The 18,388-nt window shown below is 35.5% G+C and overlaps 1 protein-coding gene across 3 annotated transcripts in view; it reads left to right on the top strand.

Annotated features, from left to right (window-relative positions):
• LOC123554756 (neurogenic locus notch homolog protein 1-like) overlaps window positions 1-18,388 on the top strand; it is a 148,812-nt gene that overhangs the window by 117,459 nt on the left and 12,965 nt on the right. For 2 of the 3 annotated variants that reach the window (XM_053525276.1, XM_053525278.1), the window contains 14 exons: window positions 997-1,119; window positions 2,170-2,403; window positions 5,022-5,186; window positions 6,521-6,706; window positions 9,742-9,969; window positions 10,245-10,584; window positions 11,389-11,735; window positions 12,233-12,466; window positions 13,607-13,813; window positions 14,025-14,214; window positions 14,768-14,972; window positions 15,311-15,464; window positions 15,768-16,319; window positions 16,621-16,724. In XM_053525276.1, coding sequence (XP_053381251.1) covers window positions 997-1,119; window positions 2,170-2,403; window positions 5,022-5,186; window positions 6,521-6,706; window positions 9,742-9,969; window positions 10,245-10,584; window positions 11,389-11,735; window positions 12,233-12,466; window positions 13,607-13,813; window positions 14,025-14,214; window positions 14,768-14,972; window positions 15,311-15,464; window positions 15,768-16,319; window positions 16,621-16,724 — 3,269 coding nt within the window. Of the gene's footprint in view, window positions 1-996; window positions 1,120-2,169; window positions 2,404-4,363; window positions 4,490-5,021; window positions 5,187-6,520; window positions 6,707-9,741; window positions 9,970-10,244; window positions 10,585-11,388; window positions 11,736-12,232; window positions 12,467-13,606; window positions 13,814-14,024; window positions 14,215-14,767; window positions 14,973-15,310; window positions 15,465-15,767; window positions 16,320-16,620; window positions 16,725-18,388 lie in introns of all 3 variants that reach the window. The other variant, XM_053525277.1, reaches the window with a different exon arrangement.

The following is an 18,388-nucleotide window of genomic DNA, read 5'->3' as shown; positions in this document are numbered from 1 at the left end:
TATCTTCCAAAAGTTGCAGATCTGACAGTGCAGATGTTGTAGTTTTTGCAATTGTGTTACTGGTTACTGTTCTGGCTGTAAAAAGTTACATATGTTATAGTTCTGGCAGTAAAAAGTTACATATGTTATAATTCTGGCAGTAAAAAGTTACATATGTTATAGTTCTGGCAGTAAAAAGTTACATATGTTAATCTGGCAGTAAAAAGTTACATATGTTATAGTTCTGGCAGTAAAAAGTTACGTATGTTATAGTTCTGGCAGTAAAAAGTTACATATGTTATAGTTCTGTCAGTAAAAAGTTACATATTTTATAGTTCTGGCAGTAAGAAAATGGCAGTTCTAGCATTAAATATAGTTGAGTTCTGGCAGTAACCAAAATTTATAGGTCTGGCTGTAAAAACATAACAGTTCTTGCAGAAAATGGCTGTACAAAAAGTCAGAATTCAGTTGGTATAGACTCACTAAATTCAGATAGATATATTATAAGAGTTACTTAAATACATTTTGTATGTCAGTTTCTGCTAATTATTGCCAGAGATTGTCTTTGAATAACAACTTAGATTACAAAATCTATCAGAGTGACATCCTGCACAAAATGTTACGAAAAATGTAAACTCAGTGTTCACCCAACCTGCTACAGAAAATAGATGTTGTTAACTGTCAAACATCAGTGAAAATAACAGCTGTCTGGTGGTGTTAAACATCTCAGTGACACAGATCACCCTGACAGAGCCAGAGTCTTCCATACTTTCACACAGGGATTGGGTTCCACATCACAGGTTACAAATGAAAGTAATTACAAGTGCAGGGGACAGTTATTTACTGTCCATGAGTATTTATTGGATGATGAGAAAATCAGAAAATATTTATTGGGGTCATGAGGTGCTTGATAATAATAATAATAAGTTATTATATCATTACTAATGAAAACATGTATATTGATATGGAAGATGACTTGATAAACATTTAGAGTTGGTGTTTTTGATGTAATTTCAGGGTTTCGAGGTATGAACTGTGAGGTGAACATTGATAACTGTAAAGGAAATAACTGTACCAATGGTTCCACTTGCATTGACGGTATCAACTCGTACAAGTGCCAGTGTCCACCAACACATACCGGTAAGTACAATGTTTATGAATGTACATATGTTAGAATAGTGTTGACAGAAATGTAGCAAATATAATCACATTTTAAGTCAATTACTGTAATAAACATCATGCAAACAAAAGAAATTAAGTTAAAATGGTAGAGCCCCGAGTCAGGCTCGGACTAACATCAGTGAGGGGCTAGTGATTAAAACAAAACTCAACACTAATCAAAAGGCTGCTTTTCCACAATTCAATTTAGATTGATGATCTATCACAAAATATCTTAGATGTTTGTGGTTACCAGGGTAATTGATGATTTAATCCACCCCTCTCTGTTACCCCCACTGCTTTAACCATTGACCAGCATTGTGCGTCTATTGTCCAGTGGTAGTGACATGATATTGTCCTCTTGTCACACTCCTTGTTATATGGTGAATCATGACCATAACCGTAAACAAGTGGCCATTAGTGACCACTGCACCTTCAAACAATTAAAAGAAGAGAGATAATCAAACTGGGTAGAGGTGATGATAGCTCAATCATGTACCATTTCTGTTAGTTGTGAATGTGATTGAAGTTTTCTGACAACCGAAAATTAAAACTAATGTTTATGTGAAAATGATGCATTAATTTTGTTGCCATATATTTTCATATTGATGTTCAAATTTCATATCGGGTGCATGACGTCATTAATTTTGTGATATCAGTTTCATGCATGTTGTTGCATATGAAATTTCTTACACAGTGATAGTTTAATTTTTACTCAAGCTGAAGAACAAATTTATATCATTCATGTAATAATCACAAGTTTAGTATGTGTATGTAGTAAAAAGATTATTAGATTTGCAAAAAGAAATATGCACTCGTTCTTTTGCAGAGTAATATTGCGCTCCTGAAGTTGAGCAGTATTTCCACTTCAGAACTTGTGCATATTTCCCGATACAAATCTAATAATCTATAAATCTGTTGCCACATGTATAATTATAAAACATATATAATAGATATTTGTTGCCATATAATATTCAACTTTTTTAAGATTGGCAGGTAACACTTTGAAAATGATATATTTTATTTTTTAAGGTACACATTGCGAATACGATGTAGACGAGTGTGAGAAACATTCTGATATATGTTTGAATGGTGGAACTTGCCGTAATCTACCTGGCGAGTACCTGTGCGTGTGTGTGAATGGCTGGACAGGAGCACATTGTGAGATTAACATTGATGACTGCAAGGATAATCCATGCTTTAATGGTGGAACATGCAGAGATAGAGTTGGCTACTATTACTGCGATTGTCCTTTAGGAAAGACAGGTAACAAAATTATACTTGCAAACAGGGAATACTTGCAAACAGGGTAATACTCGCATAATTCTCATCATATACTGCTGTACCTAGGGTGGCTGGACACGATATATTATGATACAGCAAGTCCATATTTGGATTCGTCTTGTACTATATTTTTATCTGAAAGATGTTTTGAACTACACGTTTGTATTTGCCTAGCAGCCCTAACAGCTGTAACAGCACTATAATTTAGTATGTTAAATAAGATTAATGATAGAAAATTCAAAAGCAAGTTACAGCATACACATTGGTTGAACTAGATTTTGTACTGAATGAGAGTAGAATTTACTCATTTTATTAGCTCGACTATACGAAGTATAAGGAGAGCTATCCTACTCGCCCCGGCGTCGGCGTCTTTCTGCGTCCCCACCTTGGTTAAAGTTTTTTAACACTTTCTCTTTTTTCAACTTATCTCTGTAATTACTTGATGGATTTGATTCAAACTTGAAATACTTATTCCTCATCATCACCCACATCATCTGAGATAAGGGCCATAACTATGGCACCAATACTTCATGAATTATCCCCCCTTTTCACTTAGATTTTCAGGTTAAAGTTTTGATGCACTTTCACTCTATCTCTGTTATTACTGAATGGATTTGATTCAAACTTAAAATAGTTGTTCAACATCATCACCCACATCATATGACACCAGGTGCATAACTCTGGCACCATTTTTTCATGAATTATTCCCCCTTTTTACTTAGAATTTCAGGTTAAAGTTTTGGTGCACTTTCACTCTACCTCTGTTATTACTGAATGGATTTGATTCAAACTTAAAATAGTTGTTCAGCATCATCACCCACATCATATGACACAAGATGCATAACTCTGGCACAATTTTTCATGAATTATTCCCCTTTTTACTTAGAATTTTAGGTTAAAGTTTTATGCACTTTCACTCTGTCTGTTATTACTGAATGGATCTGATTCAAACTTAAACAATTGTTCAACATCATTACCCTTATCATATGACACAAGGTGCATAACTCTGGGACCAATTTTTCATGAATTATTTCCCCTTTTTACTTAGAATTTTAGGTTAAAGTTTTGATGCACTTTCACTCTGTCTCTGTTATTACTGAATGGATTTGATTCAAACTTAAATTAGTTGTTCAACATCATCACCCACACCATATGACACCAGGTGCATAACTCTGGCACCAATTTTTCATTAATTATTCCCCCTTTTACTTAGAAATTTAGGTTTAAAGTTTTGATGCACTTTCACTCTGTCTCTGTTATTACTGAATGGATTTGATTTAAACTTTAAATAGTTGTTCAACATCATCACCCACACCATATGACACAAAGTGCATAACTCTGGCACCAATATTTAATGAATTATGTCCCTTTTTGCTTGGGATATACTTATATAGTGTTTTGATACATTTATCTTTACCTCTCTTATTACTTTAAGTTGATATTTTTGACATAGACTCAGGCTATTGTGCAATATCTTCATCCACAATTGGAGTCATTAAACACTCCAGTGACAGCTTTAGTTTCCTCAGATGTGCCCAGTTTCACTATCCAGCATCGAAATAGTCGAGCGCGCTGTCTCCTGTGACAGCTCTTGTTTACACTCTGTCTGCCATATCAAGTGCGGACATGCTGCCGCCTTGCTCTAACAGTTATACAGATGCGGCAAAAATAATTTGCATTGGAATTTTATTATTGTTAATTGCTGAATATGGTTTTCTTTTGACCTTCATTCTTCAGACAACATGTATAGGTGAATATAGCAAGGTCAAGTTTTAGCGTTCTATATTGGTCCTATGCTTTACATCAAGAATAATGTTGCAAATCCACATTTTAAAGTGAAATTATGTTGTAACAGTACTGGTCATTGGACTTAGCATTTATGCTAGTTGTGTTGAATGTATATTTAGAATAATTTTATTGCATCAATTTCTTTTTGCATCAGGAAAAGTGAGTGTTGAAGACACAAAGTTGACCGATCACGATATAGCATTTGATCTAGATAACAAATTAGATGATAATTTTGATAAGTTTGACACCAAACCAAAAAAGTACCCTAAAACTGAAGAAGGTAAAGTTCTGTCTCAAACAAAAATCTGACACTCTTGGACTGTATGCTTCCTGGAAGTCATTATTGCTTTATGCCTACATACACATGTCTTGAAATTTCTGTCTGACATTACAGATTCACATACTGGTATGTGAGGATGGCATTCTGTTTTTCTTTTCTTTTCTTTCAACTTACTGTGACAGTATTGCCTGTCAGTAATCACACAAAGCAAAAGTAAAAAATATACTGGAAAATACACTTAGCATATAAATCAGATAAATGCACTGAAACCTTTAATAGGTCTTACTTCCCCAAACATTTAAGTTAAGATATAGACATAAACAATGGGTAAGTAAAAGTCTGGCATCTAAAGCACAAAGGTACAATGAAATCTGCCCTGTCTTAATATGGTAATGACAACAAATAGATTACATTACATAAAAAAAAGAGGCTGTTATTATATTGCCACGCGTTCTGCTTGATCTTTCTATTCATTGTTTCCTCCCTATGAATTGCTTCAGCATGCTGTATGATTGCTACGCTATTTCTCTAGGTCTACGTTGTCATCTCGACGATGCATGTATCAGTGCTCCATGTAAAGGTAACGGTTCATTATGTGAGACCTCACCAGTTGAAGGCAAACCAATCTGTACCTGTGGTAACGGCTGGACTGGCTGGGACTGTGGTACCGATATAAATGAATGTTTGGCAGAATACGGTATGTGTCATAGCTCTTTCATGATAATATTTGTATGTTGTTCTGCTTCAAGAGATTTACTTATAAGTCACTGAAAGCGGTTAGTAATGATAAATAAATAATATAATGATAAAATGTATATAGGTAACGGTTCTTACCAGTAATAGGTGTCAGTAAAATTGTAATAGCATTTAATCATTTTCCATTGTGTATTTGATATTAACATACATATCAGAAACACCATGACCGCCAATGAAGGTGGTCTAGTCTTACATTTACTAGAACAATGAAATTTGTAGAAGTGTTGGAGATAATTTGCATTCCTGCTTTAATTAACCAATGTTTTATTAAAATGTGTAGGAAATTAATTTTTTGTCTAGGAATAAAATATTCCCCAAAATGTTGTTAAAATTTGTTTAGGGTAAAATTGAGCAGAAGTTGAGATTTAAAATAGGCACAAGTATGGCAAGATCAAAACAAGAATTAGATGACAAGCAGACATATAAATGGAATGAAATAAAATGTCCACTATTTTCATAATTTTTTCTTTCTACAATACACAAAACTTCTGTGAGACATTCTTTCCTTGTGCCAGTCATATGCATGCATGCACACTATAATTGTATGTATATTATATAATATGTCTGCAATATTTACTTTCATTATAATGCAGATATTCCGAATGGCATGAGCCGTTCAGTTTTTATATGGCAGTAATTGGCGCATTTTCCCCTGTATTTACATAAATAGTAAAAAGTTGTTAACAGAATGATTAAATAAGTACTGATTTGACTATTGCAGTATAATGATATATACATAATTACTGTGACAGGAGTGTTGCAAACACTTCAGACAGTTTAATGTTTATTCTTTTGGAAATAACTGACAGGGTCCGTATTCATCAATGTTTAAAGTGAGATACATAGAACATAGATTAAAGTTTCATCATAATCTATGCATATGGACGATGCCTGAGCAAACTGAACAGTCTTAACATTGATAAATAAGAACCCTGATTACGTACTTGCATAGCAATGCATGTCAAGTCGTCAGACTTTCAAGAAATTCTGAATTCTGGAAATGGTCCAGTATATCAGGAGAGTAAAGTATAACAAGAATATAAAATGCAAGTTTATACAGTGACTGTAGCTGTTCTTTCAGTCACTGTACATAATAATGTTTTACCAAATTTTAACATTTCTTGTTGGTGTTGTATTGGAGAAGACTTTTTAACAAGCCAAAATTATTGAGATTTTTTAAGAGCAGCTATCTATTTGTACAGAGATTAGCTGTTACAAGTAAGAAAGTCTGTTGTCAGCATGGTCACTAGATAATTGTCTTTGTCTTTTATATAGATTTTCAACTTTGTGCTCATGGTGGAACATGTGTTAATTTGCCTGGATCGTTTGAATGTGCATGTCGGGGTGGGTTCACAGGGAGACGTTGTGAGGAAAATATCAAAGAATGTATGTCAAACCCATGTCGGAACTCTGGTACCTGTCTCGACGATATTGACAAGTTCCTATGTGTTTGTATGCCAGGTATGTGATATTCAGTGTGGTATTGTACTGTATTTAGTCAATTAACCATTTAGTTAGGAGAAAGGTTACATGGTAAAGGAGTATAAAATGCCATGCCCAGTCATCATACTGATTCCTACGTACAAAATAAGTTTCTTACATTGTAGATATCACATGATTGGAAGACTTTTTAATGACAGTCAAAAATGACGTATTAGTAATGTTATGTTTTATTTGGTTACTCTGACAAAGAACAACTTCTCTTCATACACTATCACAGTCTCCACAGTATTAACAACAGGAAATATTAGTTTAACTGGAAAGCCATGTCATTTTCATCTTTTAAATGAAGAAACATAGACGAACTTTTTGCAAATGTATCAAGTGTTGAACAGAGGTTCAGTAGACAGAAATTAAATTTAGGAATTATTGTAATTGAATCAGTAATGATGTAACTGTAGAATGGAAAGTAAGTGGAACAGTTGCGTTTGTTATAAAATTTAATTGTATTTTATATGTTCAGTTGGGAGTACAGCACAGCCAGCTTTCAATATAGTGCATTGTAACAGAATGAATAGATTTCAATTACAAGAACTTTTTGTATATCTTTTGACAAAATGAGTTGTTTTAATAAGGTGAGGGGTCAGTCAGTAGTGTGGGAATCTTATCATTGTGCAAAGTTAATCTGTGAAGTTCATCAAGAAAACGCGCCTTAAACATGCTGTCAGCCGAAGGCCCCTCCCGCTTTGGGACCAGTTAATTTAATTTCTGCTTGATTACATTTTACCAAAATGGAAGCTGAGGGCCCCATTGGCACTTTTGTAACAATTGAAACATAAAAGGAAGGCTATTTATTACAAGAAAAGATTGATTTGAAGGTTTAGAGACTATTGAAATGAGGCAGTACAATTTACTTCTTTATTTCTTATTGGACTAATAAAATCGTGTTAGGCATCTTATATGAAAAAAAATTATAAAGGACTTGTGAATGTTCACACAATAAGTAATTTAACGATGTATTGTCAGATTACTCTCCTTGTAACATCTGTAACTGTTACAAGTACAGAGTTCAGTAAAAATTCCTTCATTACACCAACACTTTAACTGCAGCTTATTTAGATTTGTTAGAAAATCTTCCCATGATTTTGAAGATTAGAGATTAACTAAAATGCACTTTTACAAATTTTGAGGAGCAGACGATTCTCTTTGTTATGTAAATGATGTATACCGAAAACAGATGATAATTGTATGTCTTTATTTTCATTGCAATTTGATAGTAAGAATAAACTGTGATAACAATTACGTGATATCGCCATATGATGTGCAGAGAAAAGATTTTAAACTGTAAAAGTTTTATAATGCTATAGTTGTCAAACTGATTCTAAGCTTTTCTCAAGGTAAATGTATTATTGAAGTATATAAAGGTCTGTCTGTTCAATGCACCATGAAATCAGTGCATCTTAAGAGATTTTTGTCACCCCACTTATATATGTAACCATGGCAACACTTTCATTTTCTCGTCTATTCACCATGACGGAAGCTGTTTCCCACGACCTACGGAGTTGGTTCAAATAATTAGAGAAGAAATTTTTACTGTTCTCATGTAATGATTTACATATCAAATTTTGTTTTTCTTCAAGTCGGCTTCAAATAACATAGACAAAAAACACTTTATCAAGTACGCATCTAGGATTTCTGTTTCTTATTTTAGATTCTAAACTGTAGTACTTGATGTAAAGGATCTCTGACTTGTAAGATTCATTAGTTAACACCCATGCGGCAGTTTTACTCTAAAACTGAAATAAATAGATGTGTGGTATATATGTATCATGTTTTAAGCCCTTTTAAATTCTTTAATAAGATTAATTTAAGTAAATATGGATAAAGGTCATGAGGTTCAAAATTCAGGTGCAAAAATTTATTTGAATGCTGATGTATAGAACATGTTTATTTATATTAAAATTAAATTTTTTCGTAACTTAAACAGGTTGAAAAATAATTTCCTAAAATATGGGTTATGTTATTTTCCAAAGTTTGAGTATATGATAGTATTTCAAATACACAAAATAATCACTTGACATTATTTGTCATTATTTAAAAAAACAACAAAAAACTTATTTTTCTTGAAGCTAAAGTTATAGTTTACTGTAGTAGTGAATGTTTTTTCGTCACATAAAATTTACTTTTTGTATAGAAATGTTTGTGAAAAATATAAATCTGGTATTAACCCTTCTCATGCTGGACACTATTGTTCTGCCTTTGCGACGAGTGTAGATCATGATAAGCCTGTTTGCCATTCAGTCAGTATCTTTTTGGTAAGCACCCCTTTTAACAGTTAATGGTAGTTAAAATTGAAAGATGGGCAAGTTCATTATAGAAATTTAACAGGGTAAGGGTTAAAATAAAAATAAAAAAGTATGAAATCAGTTTGTCTAGAGCAGCTCTGCTAAGTTTCCATTCTTAGTATCTGTTGATTTATAATTTAATTCTTTTGTTGTATCACATAATCAGCACAACCTGTTAAATGGTATGTTTGTCTGTCAAGGTGTGAGAAACTAGCTCAAATTAAATTTGATCATTCAACAATGTTGATTAGGAATGTAATTGAAAAGATAATATATTTTGTTCATATTTAATTTATAATACAAAGATCATGTATGTGGAAAAGACAAAGGGTCTACATATGACATCTGATCTAACGATTGTTTCACCTTATCTTATGCTTGGTTAGTATTTTAGAATTTTCTCAGTTCGCGAAAACCAAAACAGTTCTGCGTCACAAAATTAACTGCAGATGCCGTATAATCTAAGGTTTATTCTGTTGACCTGTCAAAGTATCATAGGGAAGTTTTGTCAAATAATCTACATTTTGTTTCAAAATCTTACCTTCAAATATTTTAATTTTCAGCAGGTAATAAAGTTGTTCATTGTTGAACATATATCCTTCAAAACTATGTCTGACCCGACCCTTCAAATGAAGTTCTAAATATATAAATTGTTTTTGAAAAGACATCATATCAAATGCTAAATGAATGTATACATTATTACTTTTACAGGTTACAAGGGTATATTTTGTGAGCAGGAAATTGATGAATGTGCAAGCGACCCATGTCAGAACTCGGGTCTCTGTCAAGACATGGTCAACCATTATAAATGTGAGTGTCTACCAGGCTTCCACGGCAGTCAGTGCGAGTATGAGATCAACCAGTGCGAGGGAGTTCCCTGTGCAAATGGTGCCACATGTAAAAATTTGCGAGACAGTTATGAATGCGAATGTGTACATGGTGAGTATTTATTCAGTACATATATAGGTTATAGTTATTCAGTACATATAATGGTTATAGTTATTCAGTACATATATAGGTTATAGTTATTCAGTACATATATAGGTTATAGTTAAAAGGAAATTGGTAAAACTACATCTTTTGGTTTTAACAGTATCATTCAGATATAAAAGTTTAAAGCTAATGAGAGAAAATTACTTGCATAGTGATTTAACTAATCTGATATTTTGTTATTTGTTCGTAATCTTTTAGATGTATTTTTTGCTGATTTATAGGATGGACAGGAAAATATTGTGAAACGAACATTAATGAATGTAAGGATGTTACCTGTGGACATGGTGTCTGTATTGATCAGTTAGGTAACTACATGTGTAAATGTGATGGTGGGTACACTGGGCCCAAGTGTGATACAGAAATAAATGAGTGTGAAACAAGTCCATGCCAGAATGGAGGAACATGTACCGACTTCGTCAATGGGTATGAATGTCGGTGTCTCCGTGGTACCTTTGGAACAAACTGCGAGTACAACAAAAATGACTGTAACAGTAATCCTTGTAGGAACGGAGCTATCTGTGAAGATCACATTGATGCTTATACATGCCGATGCAGGGCTGGGTTAGTATTTTATACATGCAGGGCTGGGTTAGTACTTTATACATGCAGATGCAGGGCTGGGTTAGTACTTTATACATGCAGATGCAGGGCTGGGTTAGTACTTTATACATGCAGATGCAGGGCTGGGTTAGTACTTTATACATGCAGATGCAGGGCTGGGATAGTACTTTATACATGCAGGTGCAGGGCTGGGATAGTACTTTATACATGCAGGTGCAGGGCTGGGTTAGTACTTTATACATGCAGGTGCAGGGCTGGGTTAGTACTTTATACATGCAGGTGCAGGGCTGGGTTAGTACTTTATACATGCAGATGCAGGGCTGGGTTAGTAGTTTATACATGCAGATGCAGGGCTGGGTTAGTACTTTATACATGCAGGTGCGGGGCTGGGTTAGTATTTTATACATGCAGATGCAGGGCTGGGTTAGTATTTTATACATGCAGGTGCAGGGCTGGGATAGTATTTTATGCATGCAGATGCAGGGCTGGGTTAGTATTTTATACATGTAGATGCAGGGCTGAGTTAGTATTTTATACATTTCTCCACTTAATGAGGTTTAATCCAAGTTTACTTCAACACAAATATATATATACCAGTGTGTTTAGGTCTTTCATTTAATTTCAGGCTTAATCATGTGCCTTCAATAAGATAAATATTCAACCCAATAGTACACTGTAAACATTGATCTTTCTGTGACGTTAACACCTGTAAGTTTAGGGATGTGATGTATTTTAAGAGCATCATATTCAGGAAATGCAGAACGTAGTAGTAATTATTTTGAATGTTATATTGTTGTATTACAGATTTACAGGCACCCATTGTGCTGTGAACATTGATGAGTGTGCCTCAGATCCTTGTGCCAATGGAGGAACCTGTATTGACAAGGAGAACGGCTTTATTTGTCACTGTCCGGATGGTTACTATGGAGATTTCTGCCTTAGCAACAATAATGAATGTGCAAGTAAGCCTTGTGTTAGAGGCGCCTGCAAAGATGGGGTTAACTCCTATACATGCGTTTGTGAATTTGGATTTGAGGGGCAAAATTGCGACAGACAAATCAACTATTGTAAAAATAACCCATGCCAGCATTCGGGCACCTGTGTCAATAATCTTGGGTACTACAAATGCCAGTGTGCACCAGGATACACAGGTTGGTATATCTTTACATGAAACAAGAACAGTCACAACTATATTGAATAAAATCTGTGAAAAGATCCTTTGGAAGCATGAAACGCAACCAAACAACATAATAACAGACTCGGCTTGATTGAGTCTGTTCACGAGAGATAATGAAATGTGCAAAACCCCTCACACCGCCTAGCACCAGCTTAAGTGCAATTCTATTACAGTAAAAATGAATGTTTTCCATGGTTCAAAAGGACCAGACTGAGACTAAGTATGGGAAAAAGAACAGTATGCAAAAAGGAATTGATCTGTTTAATAAAGCAAATAAGCACCATGTTTTCTCATATTCTTTCTGTATTAAGGAAAATCAGTTACATGCAGTGTTTTGCTAGAGATATGATTTCACTACTTTGTAGTCCAACATTTATTACGTGTTTTGAAGATGCGGAAATTTAAATGTACATATGAGATCTGGACAACCAGTACGACCATTGTGATGACAGGCAGTATTTTATATTTCAGGAACTAACTGTAACATTAATGTTAACGAATGTAGCAGTAACCCATGTATATACGGTTCATGTCGTGACCTCGTCAATGATTACATCTGTATGTGTGACATGCAGTACACCGGCAGGAATTGTGACACAAAGCTCGACCCATGCACACCCAACAGGTGTCAGAACAATGCCAAATGTGTGCCCCAGGGGAACTATACTGATTATTTCTGTAATTGCTCAGGATACGGATTCCAAGGTACCTTAATGCATATATAAAAAGTATGGACAAATATAAAATAAAGCTCTTTAAGACCAAAATTCATGTAATGCTAGTTTGTTAGTTTGTACTCACAAAAGACATCATTGTTGTCAGAAATGTAGACTATAATTATTTATATATATATTGTGGACAGGTTATTACTGTGAGATATAGAACAGTTTTTATGCCCCCACTTTGGGGGGGGCATATAGATTTGCTCTTGTCCGTCCGTCCTTCCGTCCGTCCGTCCGTCCTTCCGAAAATGTTGTGTCGCACGTAGCTCTGAAAGTATTTGACGTAGAGTCACAAAACTGTACAGGAATGTTGGTCAGCATGTGTAGTTGTGCACCTGGGGTTTCGCGTCCAGATTCATTCAGTCATGTAGAAGTTATGGCCCCTGACTTTGTAAATATTGGTCATTTTAATGTTGTGTCGTGCCTAGCTCCAAAAGTATATGACCTAGAGTCACAAAACTTTACAGGCATGTTGGTCAGCATGTGTAGTTGTGCACCTGGGGTTTCGCGTCCGGATTCATCCAGTCATGTAGGAGTTATGGCCCCTGACTTAGTAGAAAATTGGTCATTTTAATGTTGTGTCGCGCATAGCTCCAAAAGTATTTGACCTAGAATCACCAAAGTTTACAGGAATGTTGGTCAGCATGTGTAGTTGTGCACCTGGGGTTTCGCGTCCGGATTCATTCAGTCATGTAGAAGTTATGGCCCCTGACTTTGTAAAAATTGGTCATTTTAATGTTGTGTCGTGCCTAGCTCCAAAAGTATATGACCTAGAGTCACAAAACTTTACAGGCATGTTGGTCAGCATGTGTAGTTGTGCACCTGGGGTTTCGCGTCCGGATTCATCCAGTCATGTAGGAGTTATGGCCCCCGACTTAGTAAAAAATTGTTCATTTTAATGTTGTGTCGCATGTAGCTCCAAAAGTATTTGACCTAGAATCACCAAAGTTTACAGGAATGTTGGTCAGCATGTGCAGTTGTGCACCTGGGGTTTCGCATCCGGATTCATTCAGTATTGTAGGAGTTCTGGCCCCTGACCTGGGAAAAAATTGTCATTTTAATGTCATGTAGTGGGGGCATCTGTGTCCCATGGACACATTTCTAGTTCATTTTTTGTTGGTAGGTCGTCACTGTGAGATTGATGTCAATGAGTGTGCCCAGTGTCTGTATGGGGGCTCGTGCCCATGCAGACACGGTCAGTGTGAAAACACACATGGTTCCTACAGATGTAGGTGTGAACATGGTTACGAGGGACATCAATGTGAAAATGACATCAATGATTGCTTCCCAAACCATTGTCAGAACGGTGGAACCTGTCGGGATAAAATAGGTAACTGTCTTATTGTAAGAATATCAAAACATAAATGCAGAATATTCCATAATACACTATGTGTTAGGTTAAAATTAACATTTTAGCTGTATACTTCAGTGGATAACTTTGAGTTATAAAAGGTGTTGTAGCAATTCAATAAAAGACATCATTATACTGGTTTGAAGGTTATATATTTAACATGTATTTTACAATTTGACAATGTATTTAGGTGGTTACACATGTGGATGTCCACGTGGTTTCAATGGTTCACACTGTGAATACGATATAGATGAGTGTTTGTCACAGCCGTGTAGGAACGGAGCACAGTGTAAAGATTATGTTGACTCCTATACATGTACATGTCTGCCAGGATTTAGCGGCGTCAACTGTGCACACAATGACAATGATTGCACTAACAGGTATTATTTATTACCAGACATATTTGGATAAGTGTTCTTAAATAGTGCGACTTTGACCTAATTTACTACAGTCATTTTAATGTTGTTTATCAAATGTTTTGTCACCTGGTTTATCGCTGTTTAGAGTTCAGATGTGTAGGAATTTAAACACGAGAGCATTAGCCTGAGTTACATTGGAACGATGAACTAAGGTAAATTAGATGATAAATCACAGGAAGGCCTTGATAGTTTTTATATGCTCATTGAAATATTTATAATGAAATTATGGTGGACTTCATTTATCAGAGCAGTAATGAACCAGATGCACGGGCAATTTGACACAAAATGCTGTCTTACCTGTCCGTTCATCAGCAGTTATTTACCACACAATATACATATAAGCTTTACCATCAGCAACCAAATCTAGCCATGTTAAAATTATAGCTTTTTTTATAACAACAGAATATGCATAAAATTTCAGAATTTTTCTGTTTTATGAAAATTTAATGTTTTCCATTATGCCATTTCCACCTGCCTTAATATTAAGGTTTTTGTTAATACTCTTATTTTTCAGCTCTTGTCTGAATGGCGGTACCTGTATTGATCGTGTAAATTCGTACCACTGCAAGTGTCAACCCGGTTACAAGGGGGACAACTGTGAAATTCGTATTAACCCATGTGAAGAGAATCAATGTATGAATGGTGCTACATGTATCAATAGACAAAATGGACAGCATTACTGCCAGTGCCCAATTGGATTTCAGGGACCGATGTGTGAGGTAGAAAACAAGCATTTTCTATGATCATTGTATAAATATGTATGACTGTTTTCAGCAGAAGATAAATGAATGACATCAGTTTTTAAGTCTGAATATTAGGATTTTAGGTGATAATGATAAAAAAGTGAAAATGGGTTTGTTATTTTTTGTACCATCCGAAATGTTCACAGCATTTTGTTCTAAAAACTTTATTACATTCTGACTTCATACTGACTTTAATAAAGCAAATATTTTTATTATTCTTGAGTATTTTTTTTTACAGTGTTTTTTTTTACCCGGAAGTTACATGTTTTATAAATGGAGAGAAGTATAGCCATGTGATTATTTCTTTTTTCCAGGGTTTTGTTGATTACTGCAGTACGGGGATTTGTTTGAATGGTGGAACATGTTCTCAGGTTGCTAATAACTACCGTTGTGACTGTAAGCCAGATTACACGGGAAAAGTATGTGATGTAAGGATGGTCACATGTGCTGTGGCAGCTCAGCTGAGAAGTAAGTTAGATGTTAGCAGTTTTACAATACATGTGTTATGTTTTTATATATGCTAGACATTTTTATTTTTATGATTTATAACATAATTTTGTTTTTATTTGTAGATTATTTTTCTTTTGTTGGAAAGTTTGATTACTAAATTAAGATCTTGCCTTTTCCCTGTAGACAGTAGGTAAAGTGTTGATTAGTTTAGACATTTATTTATAAATTATTAAACATTTTTACAATACTGATTTGTGTTCATATTTAGATTGTGGTTGAATTATTTTAAGAATATTTTCATATCTTGGTTTCTGTTTTTAGATACAACAGTGTCCGATCTATGTAAGAATGGCGGAACGTGTCATAATGAGGCCGGAACTCACCGTTGTGTCTGCAGCGATGGTTACCATGGTAGTTACTGTGAAGTTCGTAATAACTATTGCCTATCTGTGCCCTGTCAGAATGGAGCTCAGTGTCAGAACCTAGGCAGTGATTACAGATGTAACTGCAGCAATGGGTTTATGGGACGTGATTGTGAAGTGAACATCAATGATTGTGCCCAGCATCCATGTGCCAATGGCGGCAAATGTCATGATTTGGTTGGAAAATTTATATGCTCTTGTCCACCAGGGACGTCTGGTTATCTGTGTGATATAAATCATGATGATTGTTACGCTGGTGCGTGTCATCACGGCGGGAAATGTGTTGACAGGGTTGGCGGGTTTGAATGCGAGTGTCCGCCAGGTTATGTAGGTCAGCGTTGTGAAGGAGACGTGAATGAGTGTCTGTCTAACCCTTGTAATCCACTTGGTATGCTCAGTTGTGAACAACTACTCAATGATTATAAATGTCATTGCAAGCCAGGATTTACAGGTATGTTTATGTTCACCATATTTTGTTTTTTATCCTTTTAAAAAATAAAGAAACTGATTAATGGGTTAATTATCTTCTTGTTTTGGAATTGAATGATAAAGTTTAAATGTATTAGTGTTGATGGTTTATTTAGTTTGGTATTATATTTAGAATTATAAAAAATACATTGTATTGAATTTTCATGCTGGTAACAAAAAGATTACAGGACAGTTCTTGCTTTTACTGTTACGAATGTTTTGGTCACAGATATGACAGACTGTAGTTAGAGGCATTACACGTTTTTTGTGTTATTTATTTACAGGACGCCATTGTATGACACGTATAAACTTCTGTGAGGCAGATCCATGTAAGAATTATGGTCTGTGTATGAATGGAGAAACAGGACCGACATGTAAATGTCCCAAGGTAATTATATATTTTTTGTTGGGTTTAATGTCATACCGACACAGATGTAGGTCATATGGCGACTTTCCAGCTTTTGATGGTGGAGGAAGACCCAAGTTGCCCCTCTGTGCAGTATTACATCACTGACAGGCACTTGGTTAGAACTATCCACCTTTTGTAAAAGCAGGTGGATTAATTAAAGCTAAAATGTTTATTTTAGAGTGGGGGGGGGGGGGGGGGGGAATGTGACAGCTGATGTTCTGTGTGACAATTTACTTGGTGACATTTTGTCTGAAATCATAATTATAGTGTCAGCAGCAGTAGCATGTATTCAGCAGCAGTAGCATGTGTTCAGCAGCAGTAGCATGTATTCAGCAGCAGTAGCATGTGTTCAGCAGCAGTAGCATGTATTCAGCAGCAGTAGCATGTGTACAACAGCAGTAGCATGTATTCAGCAGCGGTAGCATGTGTTAAGCAGCTGTAGCATGTGCTAAGCAGCAGTAGCATGTGTTCAATAGCAGTAGCATGTATTTAGCAGCAGTAGCATGTGTTCAGCAGCAGTAGCATGTGTTCATCAGTGATAGCATGTGTTCAGCAGCAGTAGCATGTATTCAGCAGCATTTGCATGTGTTCAGCAGTGGTGCAGTGGTAGCATGTATTTAGCAGCAGTAGCAAGTGTTTAGCAGCAGTAGCATGTATTCAACAGTGGTAGCATGTATTCAGCAGCAGTAGCATGTGTTCAGCAGCAGTAGCATGTATTCAACAGCGGTAGCAAGTATTCAGCAGCAGTAGCATGTATTCAGCAGTGGTAGCATGTATTCAGCAGCGGTAGCATGTATTCATTAGCAGTAGCATGTGTTCAGCAGCAGTAGCATGTATTCAACATTCTGTTATATAGTGTTTAAAACAACAAAGATTACAGACTAGGTTTAAACTGGTTATAATATCTACATGCTAATTTTAGAAGTTGAGTAATGTACTCCATTTTTAGCCCACCATCATCAGATGGTGGGCTATTAAAATCACTCTGCGTCCGTGGTCCGTCCGTCCGTCCGTCCGTCCGTCCGTCCGTCCGTTAACAATTTCTCGTTATCGCATCTCCTCAGAAACTACTGGGGGGATTTTGACCAAACTTTGTCAGAATGATGTATTGGTACCCTAGTTGTGTCCCCCTGAAAATCAGACTGGTTCAACAATTTATGAGTGAGTTATGGCCCTTTGTTTATTTCTATATTTTACATAGATTTATATAGGGAAAAACTTTGAAAACTTTTTTATCCAAAACCACAGAGCCTAGGGCTTTGATATTTGGTTTGAAGCATCATCTAGTGGTCCTCTACCAAGATGATTCAAATTATTTCTCTGGGGTCAAATATGGCCCCGCCCTGGGGGTCACATAGTTTATAATGACTTATATAGGGAAAAACTTTGAATAACCCCTTGTCCAAAACCACAGGGCCTAGGGCTTTGATATTTTGTATGTGACATCATCTAGTGGTCTTCAACTAAGATTGTTCATATTATACCCCTAGGGTCAAATATGGCCCCGCCCTTGGGGTCATATGGTTAACATAGACTTACATAAGGAAAAACTTTGAAAATCTTCTTGTCCAAACCACAAAGCCTAAGGCTTTGATACTTGTAATGTAGCATCATCTAGTGGTTCTCTACCAAGTTTGTTCAAA

The sequence above is a fragment of the Mercenaria mercenaria genome, chromosome 15 (genome assembly GCF_021730395.1).
Source record: "Mercenaria mercenaria strain notata chromosome 15, MADL_Memer_1, whole genome shotgun sequence".
Lineage (NCBI taxonomy): Eukaryota > Metazoa > Mollusca > Bivalvia > Venerida > Veneridae > Mercenaria > Mercenaria mercenaria.
Note: the sequence above shows the minus strand (reverse complement) of the source record. Positions and strands in the feature narration are given on the sequence as shown.